This window comes from Trifolium pratense, linkage group LG7 (genome assembly GCF_020283565.1).
Source record: "Trifolium pratense cultivar HEN17-A07 linkage group LG7, ARS_RC_1.1, whole genome shotgun sequence".
Lineage (NCBI taxonomy): Eukaryota > Viridiplantae > Streptophyta > Magnoliopsida > Fabales > Fabaceae > Trifolium > Trifolium pratense.
In genome coordinates, this window is record NC_060065.1 from 5,714,331 (window position 1) to 5,726,741 (window position 12,411).

The window sequence follows — 12,411 nt, forward strand, 5'->3', positions numbered from 1 at the left end:
GATTGAAATAGTAGTTGATTTCTCAAAGAAATTGGTGTAAGTTAGTTGATACCTTTGTTCCATGGCGGTTTCATGAATGGATTGATTATCCAGATTACTAATGATATGTTAATTTGTATCAACTGTTACACTGATTGTAAGGAACCATTGAACTTAGGCATCAATTGCTCCTTCAATACTCAGTATATCTGTGAGAAATCAATTCTAATTAGTTAAAAAGAATATTGAATTGAGAATGAGAAGGAAGCTTTTGAACTATCTTGATGAGTCATTAGGTGAAGCCTGTTAACGGTTTCAATTCAATTATTCAACCGCCAATTTAAACTAAATGTAGGAGATGGTTGATAGATAGATTCAACTTTAAAGACATAGGGATAACATTTCTTATGCTCTTGCTAACTATTTTGCCATTGCACATTTACAATGTCATGTTACAACTTCATACACTTGAGCAAACAACTTCAAAAAATAGATGCCACAAACACCAAGCTTAAGAAACTTAACTAACTGCCATGACTCAATTAATGCACGGACAAAGATTAAACGAGTAGTTGATCTCAAAAGAGTTTTCATCAATTGGTTTTTTGTTCTTTGAATGTAAGTAGTAGTTCCTCCATGTTCTTTGTCAACCATCTCTTCTTGCTTATTAATGACTTGAATAAGCTAGATCCATGTTTATCCTTGTTTTTGGTAAAATTTGCAAATGTTTCTCATCTTTATCTTTGTCATGTTTTATCTTTTCTCCTTGACACAGAAGCTGCATGGATAAAGATTAAACAAATAGTTGATTTCTCAAAGGAATCCATATTTACCTTTCTTTTGATTGTATTAATGTTTTCGTTTATTAAACATAGATAGATGGAATCTGTCACGAATATCGAGGCCTAACTCATCCTTACAAAACCGGCTTGTAAGGTGAGGATTGCCTCCGCTTTATAAACTCTTCTCAAGAGTCCTATCTATCCGATGTGGGACTAAATCCCACCGAGTGTTGGCTGCTAACACCCTCCCTCACGCTTCAGCCCAGCGGAATGGGCCTGAAGCGTGGACGACGGAGGAAGGCGGAAGCCCAACGATAGACCCGATAGGCTCTGATACCATGTCACGAATATCGAGGCCTAACTCATCCTTACAAAACGTTAGCAGCCAACACTCGGTGGGATTTAGTCCCACATCGGATAGATAGGACTCTTGAGAAGAGTTTATAAAGCGGAGACAATCCTCACCTTACAAGCCGGTTTTGTAAGGATGAGTTAGGCCTCGATATTCGTGACATGGTATCAGAGCCTATCGGGTCTATCGTTGGGCTTCCGCCTTCCTCCGTCGTCCACGCTTCAGGCCCATTCCGCTGGGCTGAAGCGTGAGGGAGGGTGTTAGCAGCTAACACTCGGTGGGATTTAGTCCCACATCGGATAGATAGGACTCTTGAGAAGAGTTTATAAAGCGGAGGCAATCCTCACCTTACAAGCCGGTTTTGTAAGGATGAGTTAGGCCTCGATATTCGTGACATGGTATCAGAGCCTATCGGGTCTATCGTTGGGCTTCCGCCTTCCTCCGTCGTCCACGCTTCAGGCCCATTCCGCTGGGCTGAAGCGTGAGGGAGGGTGTTAGCAGCTAACACTCGGTGGGATTTAGTCCCACATCGGATAGATAGGACTCTTGAGAAGAGTTTATAAAGCGGAGGCAATCCTCACCTTACAAGCCGGTTTTGTAAGGATGAGTTAGGCCTCGATATTCGTGACAGAATCCATCTCTTTGAAATATTTGGTTTATTAAACATGGATGGATCACTTGACAATTAAATTATAATCTAAGGAATTAGTAATTATAAGGTGTACTCCATCTGTCCCAAATTATAAGGGGAAATAAAAAAATCACACTTATTAAGAAAAAGTAAAACATGAGAATTTGAAATATGTTTTTGTGGGTTTTCCTTGGAATAAGTTGCATAGGAAGATGTAAAAACAATTTTTATTGGTCGTTGTTTATTGAGAAAATGAGAGAGAGAAGAAATTAAATGCAATTTGCATTTAATTTTATGAAAGTAAGGAAAAAAACATTTTTGAAAATAATTTTTTCTCTTATAATTTGGGACAAAAAAATGAGCTTTTTTCCCTTATAATTTGGGACGGAGGAAGTAGTTCACTAGGCGGATAAGCTGTCAAAATTCTACTGCTCCACAAAGTGCAGAGTTGCATGACTTGGGACTGGGTAGAAGGTCATGATTAAAATACTATGCAAAGGTATGTAAGAACCACTGAGATAAGGAATGATTAAGTAATGCTTGGAAAAAGGTTCTTCAAGAGGGTAAAGGGTAGGAAGTTCTCCCACATGATGACACTATTTAAGGCCATGGTATTAAATCTTCCAACCTTGATAAACAGGAAGACCATGGTGATTTTCATGAGTTTCCATGGCTGCAGTTATTATGGTTCTAGATATCAAAAATAAAAACTATGGATACTTGGATTTTATTGGCTTCTATTTCTTTTTCTTAAGATTGCAGAAAACATAGAGAAAATTGAGGATACAGGAAATTTCACAATGGAAGTTGATTTCATTTGGGATTATATGTATATTTGGATTGATTTATTTGAGCTTATTTATTGCCATAACTTTGTAAAATTGTTTGCGATAACTTATGAAAATAATTTATGACAATTTTCATAAGTTTGTTTCAACTTATATGAACAACTTATTTGAACGGTATCAATTGTTTTGGTTTGACTCACTTATGAGAACAGCTTATTTGAACTTATTTAGCAAGTATATATAAATTGTTGTTTTGGTTTGACTCTTCAAGTGACGTGTTTTCCTGTCAGAAGCATGCAGAGTGATCGAGAGTACATGAGTGCCACGTGTCCAAATAGTTGAATTTGCAAAACAAAGGGTAAACGTGCCTTAAAACTTAAGCTCCAGCTTGTTTCATTTGATGAAACAGGTTTTGCTAAGTCAATCGAATAGGCTGTGTAGAGTGTAGATAAGTACACACTCTACCTCTTAACTTTGAGAAAAGGGAAACAAAAATCAAGCATGGAAACCTTACAATTAAAAGTTTCAATTAATCACAACAGCCTATAAATATTATCAATCTATAACCATTCTGTATTTTTTCATCTTCAAAATATCTCATCTCCACAATGCTATCACCAAAGCCACTTTCTCTTTTGTGTGCACTACTTCTAAGTTTACCTCTAGTAATTTTATTCACCACAACAACTACAATCACAATCACAACGATAACAACCACTTTTTACTCCACCATACACACCCCTAAAAAATCAAACCCAAACCAAACAACCACTTACTTAAGTACAACAAAAGATGAAGATGAAGATGAAACATTGTTCATTGTAGCTAACCAAACAAAACAAAAACCAACATGGCCAAGAAAATTAGCTTTCATGTTCTTAACAACCACTCCTCTATCATTTGCTTCATTATGGGAATCATACTTCAACCAAATACCAAAAAATTTATTCAACATTTACATTCATGCAGACCCCACTTTCTCTTATGACCCACCTTTTTCTGGTATTTTTTCTAACCGTCTCATTCCTTCAAAACCAACAGCTAGATTCTCCCCCACTCTGACCGCCGCGGCACGTCGATTACTTGCACGCGCTCTCATTGACGACAGTTCAAATTACATTTTTATCCTTCTATCTTCCTCTTGCATTCCTCTTCACTCCTTCAATTTTACTTACCAAACTCTCATTAACTCAAACAAGAGCTTCATCGAAATTCTTAACAATGAAACAGGATCCCACGACCGCTGGGCGGCACGTGGACCTCACACAATGCTCCCCACGGTAAAGTTTGAGGACTTTCGTGTTGGATCACAGTTTTGGGCATTGACACGTAAGCATGCGAGATTAGTTGTCAGTGATGGACAAATTTGGCCTAAATTCTACATTCCGTGCGTGCGTTATGATATGTGTTATCCGGAGGAGAATTACTTTCCTACCCTTATTAATATGTGGGACCCGGAGGGGAGCGTGAATGCCACGCTCACACATGTGGATTGGAAAGGGAGACACGATGGACATCCTAGAACCTACGTGGCATCTGAGATATGTCCTGAACTTATTTGGGCTTTACGAAGAGATAGGCCTAGATATGGTAACGAAAATGGTAGGAGTAATGTGTCTATCCCATCGCAAAGCCCAAATATAGTACATGGAGATAGTGTTGGCGGTATATTGAGACGGCGTGACCTATTTTTATTCGCGAGGAAATTTTCCCCTGATTGTCTACAACCATTGATGGAGATGGCTGACAGCGTGATCTTTCATGATTAAAGTCATTAATTGCTGTAAAATTTGTCATGTTGATGGGTAAAATGGTGGTATTGCCGTAGCGTAACGGGGAAGTAATTGGATGACTCTATAGAGTAATCCATTTCTTGAAAATTAGGTAATTGGACCCCTATGTTGATGAATCTCATTCTATTAAGAGTGGCAGCTCATCTTGTAAGGTATATTGAGATATCATAATGGTCATTCCATCGAAGAATTTTATGGCAAAATCAACTCGAGTAATGCTATATTTACTAAGATGAGGGATCTTTTTTTCGTAAACAAAATCTTCTACAAAGTTAATTCTCTAGTTATTGTCAATATGGTCAAAAAAGATCATACATCTTATCCTAGAGAAATACTTCTCTAGGCACAAGTATAAATATATAGTGTTAGGCACACTCACATAAAGAAGCAAAAAATTTAAAGAGAAATAGTTAAAATGATATTGATTGATGTGACTTAATTATTTTTCTTTTATTTTTTTAGATTTATGTATGTGTGCCTAAATAAAATTAATTTGGGCTTGTGCCCATAGAAAAATACCTCATTATCCTACGCTCCGAATTCTCTTCGAATAAACTATCATCTTTTGCGCCACCCAAACTGGTATATATGTCATGCTCCTAAACAAGTGTACCCATTTTCTAACTCAACTTTGACCCACTATCCCATATTTTTACAATTTGTTGATAGTGTTTGTCCTGATCTTTGGTTTTTACTTGTGTCTAATATTGGATACATTTGCATCCAAACTTTGCATGCTTAATAAATTTCTACGAAGATAAACCAAGAATGTGATTTGTTTTTTTCTTGAATAAAATGACAATAATCAATATTAAACCCAATTTTATACACAACTACAGATAATAACTACTCCATGTGTTGCCAGATCATCCTTTGTACAATTTTTCACCAAACATATCGGAAACAATAGTTTCAATATTCAATCCGAATAGGTGCGAACGATAGGCACTGAAAGAGTATGGTCCAACCATTTGGTAATGCTGAAAATATTAATACCAGGAGTGATGTTACTTACATCTAATTAGGATCCAACTCCAAGGAAAAGATTAATGATAATATAGTTAAAATTTTGATAACCAAAGGTAAGAAGGAAATGCAAAATTACAAAATTGAAAACTCACTCCTTCAAGTCAGAGCCATACATAACTCACTTTAATATGAGGGCTAGGAATACAAGTTTTTATTTTTTATTTTGGATCAAATAGCACATTAAAGGTGGATAAATGAAGTGTTTGGGATTCAGACATCAGCTTTTGCACATATAATGCAATATCATTACCAACCGAGTTAAGGTCAAAAGGACAGAATAGTAATTTAACCATTCAAAAATCATTCAATAAAAGCTTTTTGATATAAAAATCATTCAATAAAAGCTTTTTGATATGCATGGTTATCAAATCCAGAAACAAATTACTCCCTCCGTCCCAAATTATAAGGAAAAAAAGCCCATATTTTTTGTCCCAAATTATAAGAGAAAAATAATTTTCAAGAATGTTTTTTCCTTATTTTCATAAAATTAATTGCATTTAATTTCTTCTCTCTCTCATTTTCTCAATAAACAACGACCAATAAAAATTGTTTTTACATTTTCTTATGCAACTTATTCCAAGGAAAACCCACAAAAACATACTTCAAATTTTCATGTTTTATTTTTTCTTAATAAGTGTGATTTTTTATTTTCCCTTATAATTTGGGACGGAGGGAGTATTTCATAAAATAAAATAAGGGAAATGTTAGATCTCGTTCTGCCAATGACTGCATCTTAATTGGAAATATTCATTTACTGGATCAAATAAATGCCCCGTTACTATACATAATTCCATAATCCAACAACCCACCGTCATTCCCACGCCTCCCCTTTGCGGATCTTCCTTCCATCCACTTGAAAACCCATCAAGCTGGCGGTTCTTTATGGCATCAGCCTCGTCATCAAGGCATGTGTCTCACCGTGATGAACTTCACAGTCGATTCCCGCATGCTCTGAATACACTTGAGCATCAGCTAACACAACAACAATAACATTAACATAACATCACCTCATCAAATTGTTCTACTAGTTTTCTTTTGCTCATAGTAGTATCATTTCCACAGATATCCTATTGTGAATGACTAATAATTATACACAACTTGAAGAAAACTTGATAATTTTTTCTATTGAATCTCTGTTCCTGTTAGAGCTTCACACATGAAAAAACAGGACACAATGAGTTCAATATTTTTTAGTATTCTCTCCGTCTCATTTTATAAAATATCACATTTGACTAAATACACTATTCATATGTCTTGTTTTGATCATATTTTTTTACAAATATATAAATGTAAATATTATCATATAAGATCTTGTTTATTTGTTTCGTCGAATATTTTCAAAATATCAAATTTCTATTTTTTACTAATGCACAATTAAAGATATTCGAAATCAAAGTTATGAATTGGTGGACATGCAGTGGTCAAATAATTCTTATATTTTGGAACGGAGGGAGTAATTTTTTGAGATGATAAAAAAGAGGTTCACACCTGTCAAAGAAATAAGAGGCCCACATTTTCAAACAAAAGAAGCATGTTCACGCTCCAATAAAAGAGAGATGGCCACGCGCTCGTGAAAAATTCGTGATAAAATTGTCGCTGTAAATACGCGCATAAAATAAATCAAGAAGTCGAAAGAACTATTTTTTGAATCGTAAGTGAAATCTTAATAATAAATCATAAGAAATATATATTATCAACAAATTATGACATTTTAAAGTAAAAATAAATGCTAAAATTATAAACTGAAATACCATATAATAAACTTCAAAATTCATGTCATAAATCAAATAAAAAACAAACGTAAGGTCTTTACGAAGTTGAATGAATTGAGATTCATTATACTAATCAAGATTCATCATAATAATAAATTGGTGGTTCAAATGAAATTCAAGTCCAAAATAGCTTAAATCACTTTGTAGTTTGTATAATAAGATACTAATAATCATCGTCCCCCCTATTTTACTAATTTACTACCCGAAAAACACACCACCTAAAACGATTAAACGACCCACAAGTATTTCTTACACGAGCACTTTTGTAAACAACCAAAATAACAGCAAAAATGAAATTATAATTAAACCCATTTTGAATTATTTGAATACTAGATTAAACTTTTGATTATCATTCATCCCAACAGTCTCATGCAAGAACTAGCCTCGGAACCACTACACCAGTATTGTAGTATTGTATTCTAGACTTCTAGTGAGTAAACTTTTACGAATAAGCAGCAGCAAAGACTGTTACCATAATTTGGTGAAACAAAAACACAAACAAGACTGTTACCATAACAGAAATATGCATAACCAATCAATATCGTCAGCACCCGCATTTTATAAAATTTACAGTAGTTAAACGATTGTTTTTTAAGGAGCAAGAATCACTTGAAGTACAAAATCGAGAAGAAAATGTTACTATTACAAAATACACAGAGACATCACAATTGAGTTACACATCTCCCAGCATCAAAACCCAACAAGAAATTGTTTCCTCCAATTGTCTCTCCTTTGCATCCCATCATACTAAATGCAGATCTCAAGAATAAGATGACACCATTTAAAACAAATGAAAACACTATGTCATAGTAAAAAATAAACGAAACAACCTATAGATATGTGGCAAAAAAATAAAGTGTTTTATCAGAGAGGAGTATGGTAATACCCGTTTGGAGGTCCCATTCCATGAACTGGGGGCATTCCATAAGGCATGGGACCTCCAGCATAGTATCCAGTACCATTATTCAATTTGGTCAAGCTAGACTGGCCTTGCATACCATCCCTTGCATACTGATGCCACAGCTGCTGCTCATGCACAAGCAATTGCTGCTTCTTCTCCATTTCAGCCATTTGCACATAGGAAGGTGGTGGAATGTTCAATGATGCAGCGAATGGGTCCTGATTAACTGCCTGCACAGATCCATCTGGGGCTGGGAGAGCTAAAACAGGTGTTGTGGTCTTTCCCGGTCCTGGCAATGCCACACTGCTTGCACTCCCTCCACTAAGTTGGGAGGTGCTAGCATGCTGCCTTACCATTCCTTGATCGTACATACCATTCAACAATAGGGGATCAAGCCCACCACCTAAATCATTCTTCTGCCTTGATAAATTGCTGGCTGTCTCAACTAACGCCAATTCCCAATCAGCTTTCCCAGGTTCTGCGGCAGGGGTTTGCCAAGCTGAAGTTACTTCTGGCTGTCCATTTGATGGAAAGGCTTCCCACGATCCATTTCCATTATTAGCCGGTGCACCAGCAAAGAGTGCCAAAGCAAATCTATTACCCTGGTCGTCTGCAGTGACTGAATCCTCCCTAAGATTCACCAAGTCTTCCGTAAACTGTGGCTTTGGTGTAGGCTCCGGCTCCGGAGGAGGAGGCGGGGTATAGTTCTCAGGTGGAGGCAGTGCCTTGATTTCGTTCATATCCTGTACTGGTTCCTCCTCTTGTACTTCCGGCTTTGGAGCTTCCACTTTCCTCTCTGGACTCTTTGGCTTCTTGGCCCTATCCCTCACAAACTCCTCCAGCGTCTCCAACAACTTACTAGTAATTCTCTGAACTTCTGGGTACTCAGAGGATCTCCCCAAGCCACTATCTTTACACCAATTGTAGAAGGCAAGCAGTTCATCAATCTGTTTGGCAGCACTTGCATAAGCATCAAACGCCTTCACACAATCAGGATACTCCATATCAAAGAATTTATCAAGCAACACAGCCAAAACCTCACATATATCAGCATACAACTGAAAGCTCTCCTTAACCAAGGGATACAGGGCAATCAAAACCATCCTGCTGTTCTTGGCCAAGCCAGTTGGCCTACAAGCCAAGAAACGATCCAAGAGCCTCTGCAAATGAGTCATCTTACCGAAAATCCTCTCTGGCTTCATATCCCTCAAAGGGGTAACAGTAACAATCCTTCTATCATCATTCCCCGACACTTCATTCACATCACCATACGACCTTGTCTTCCTCATCCCACCTTCCCCTCTATATTGTCCACCTCCTCCATACTCATATTCATTTGGTGGCGACCTGTAATTTTCTCTTCCACCAAACCTCTCATCTCCACCGCCACCGCCACCAATGCCAGCACCACCAACACTACCAGCCTTTCTATCAAACAACATCAACTCAAGTCGCTGATCAAGATACATCGCATAAGTCCTAACAAAAGCAGAGTGATCCCAAGAACTAGAATGAGCCTCATCCCTAAAATCAGACATATTCAAAAGCCTTGTTCCCCTACGGGTAGCATACATGATCTCTTCCTGGAAGATCGGTGTTCCATCATTCATCAAACGATGAACAAGTATAAGAGCCTTCAACGCCACAATCCAATCGCGCGTCTTCCCCAAACGCTTCGAAACAGCCGAAACACACGCGTGAACATAACCACGCGAATAAGACATCAAGTTCAAGATCTCCCTTATATGCTTCTCACTCGCCGGATCTTCATCGTGTCCCGTCGCTTTCACAATCGCAACCTCCAACTCCGGCGCCATGTTGCTCGCCACCTTCGCAATTCCAATACTCGTCTGATCCTTCACCGCACCAATCGCTTTCCGGATCGTGCTCGAAGTCATCTTGAATCTACCTCTTCCGATCCAATCACAATCTGTTCAGTTAGTTAATTAGTTACAAACTCAGTTTGAGCTAATTGATGATTATGATTATGAACGAAACGGTTATAACAGAATTGAAAGAGGTTTGAATTAACTGATTTTGTGAAAGTAGAAAACTAAAACTAAAACCTAATAAACGTTGAATTGAAATTGAATTGAAGTATGCAAGAGTCAATACATAGATAGATAGATCGTTGAAGCTTACCTCTCTAGCTAGATCCGCGCAGAGAAGCGACAAAAACGGGTATGGAGCTCCGATTAGGATGGTCCGGATCTAGTGGAAGAAGGACCAATGGAGAGAAAGAAGAGAGAGATAGAGAGAGAGTTGAAAGGTCAAAGGCGCGAACAGTGTAAACAGTGATTCAGATCTGTGGGAATTGAGAATGGAGAGAGAAATGAAAAAGCTGAAACTAAAAAAAGATGTTGAATTGTACTATTGCTATTTGGTAGCAACCGGAGAGAGAGAGAGAGAGAGAGAGAGAGAGAGAGAGAGAGAGAGAGAGAGAGAGATGTCTGAAGAAAAGAATAGAGGGTGGGTTGGGTTTGTATGTTTTGAGGTAATTTTTAATTATCATACGACGCGTACGGTATACGGTGATTTGGACTCGTTTTCTGATTTATTTATGCTGATTATCATTTCTTTCCGGAAGTTTTCCCTTCCAGTTTTGATGCGGACACGGGAACCGGATGTTCCGGTTGTTAGGTGGGTCCAGGTTGTGATTTACGGCGTCGGTGGTGGGATGGTAGTAATATGCAATGTTCGGTATTTACGGTAAACAACCAATTTGGGGATTTTAATTAATTAAGTCATTAATTGTCAAAAAATTAGAAAACCAATGTGATGATTTTGTTCGATACTCTTTGCCTTTTCTGGCTTTTTAGTCATTTAGTTGGTACTTTTCTTCCTTATTTATTCTACTTTTTATGGCACTCGTTATTGGACTCTCAAGTCTCAAAACTTTCCTTAATGAGTCAAAATAGAAAACACTAAACTCAAATTTCTATTTTAGTCTAGTAATACCCGATTATTAATCATCTAATTCCTCTAAACACTATATAAGCAAAAAAAAAAAAAAAATTTAGGTACATTACATAATTAATGTATTTGGTCTATATAGATCAAATATATTAATTATGCAATGAACCTAAAAAAATAATTTTTGCTTATATAATATTATGAAGGGAGTATTGTATTAGGAAATTTCTATTTTAATGCTTGTATCAACAAAATAAATTATAAATGGTTTTTGACTATTTTATAGTATTATGGATTAAATAATGTGTCAATTCTTCTACTTAAATTATAAATTGTGTTTATACCAAAAAAAAATTATAAATTGTTTAAAATTTATGAGTTGAGTGATTTTATAAAAAAAATTATTTGTTAATTACATAAGAAATTAAAACAACTTGAAAAAGGTGGAGTAATAAATAGTAGTAAAAGATATGATAGATATTTTTTTAAATATTTCATTAGCGAATATATTTTTTTGTCAAGTAACGTAGTGGGTAGAAATTCAACATTTAAAATGAATAAATGAGATAACCGAAGTTCTAACCCTAACTCCCTATATATATTTAATGTACTGTCACTACTGCCAGCTGAGCTAAGCTTACGGGACAGCAACGATTTTGTTTAAAGTGTCTTGGGATAAATAGAATGCTATTGTTTTTTAGCATGTTATGGACTTATACTCCATGAAGTAGTTTTTATCGATTTTAGAAAAAATAATAAGTTATCCCCGTAAGCTTAACTCAATTGGTAGGGACATCGCACTATATGTGCAAGAGTCCGGATTCGAACCCGAGACACTCAACTTATTCATCTTTAAAGGTGTATTTTCTAGTCAATATGCTACTTAACAAAAAAAAAATAATAATAATAATCTTATCCAAAAGTAAGATGATGTGTTCAATTTGGTTTGTATGATTATTTAAAGGCTAAATTGCACTTTTTGTTCGATAATTTTAAAGAACTTGCAATTTTAGATCTTTAAGTTTATTAATAGTAGTTTTGCCCCCATAATTTTAGCTCATTTTACAAAATTTTGGTCTCCGTTAATATTGACAAAGTCGATGATGCACATGTGACCAGTGTGTCACGGGAGCATGTCATGTGACTTACTGTCCACGTGTCGCTGACAATTGATTTGTTGACTTGACATGTGATATTTCCTTTAAAGGTATGTCGCGGCAACATGTCATGTGATCTATAAATATAACTTGAAACAAATATACAACATTTTATTAAAATATTTTTAATTTGTCAAAAATAATGTAAATATGCAAACCGTAATTTTAAGATCTTTCAAATTCTAAAGTGTGCATACATTGTGAGAAACCAACATTGTTTACTTGGCATTGCCAGCTCTAAACAGGGAGAACAAAACTTAATTTGCTGTAAACATCTAATTTAGAAGAGAAAAGGTGCATCTAGAGAATAATTG

General features: G+C 36.2%; 2 protein-coding genes across 2 annotated transcripts; one reads left to right on the forward strand and one right to left on the reverse strand.

Annotated features, from left to right (window-relative positions):
• Nucleotides 1-3,134: 3,134 nt before the first annotated feature.
• On the forward strand, nt 3,135-4,301 carry LOC123899535 (glycosyltransferase BC10). Its single transcript, XM_045950697.1, has 2 exons — nt 3,135-4,134; nt 4,177-4,301. The coding sequence occupies exons 1-2, from the start codon at nt 3,141-3,143 to the stop codon at nt 4,299-4,301; spliced, it is 1,119 nt and encodes a 372-aa protein (XP_045806653.1). The 5' UTR covers nt 3,135-3,140.
• A 3,330-nt stretch (nt 4,302-7,631) lies between these two features.
• Nucleotides 7,632-10,438, reverse strand: LOC123899615 (putative clathrin assembly protein At2g25430). The gene is made up of 2 exons (XM_045950790.1): nt 10,170-10,438; nt 7,632-9,957 (listed from the first exon to the last, which is right to left on the reverse strand). The coding sequence occupies exon 2, from the start codon at nt 9,923-9,925 to the stop codon at nt 7,991-7,993; it is 1,935 nt and encodes a 644-aa protein (XP_045806746.1). The 5' UTR covers nt 9,926-9,957; nt 10,170-10,438; the 3' UTR covers nt 7,632-7,990.
• Between the last annotated feature and the right edge of the window lie 1,973 nt (nt 10,439-12,411).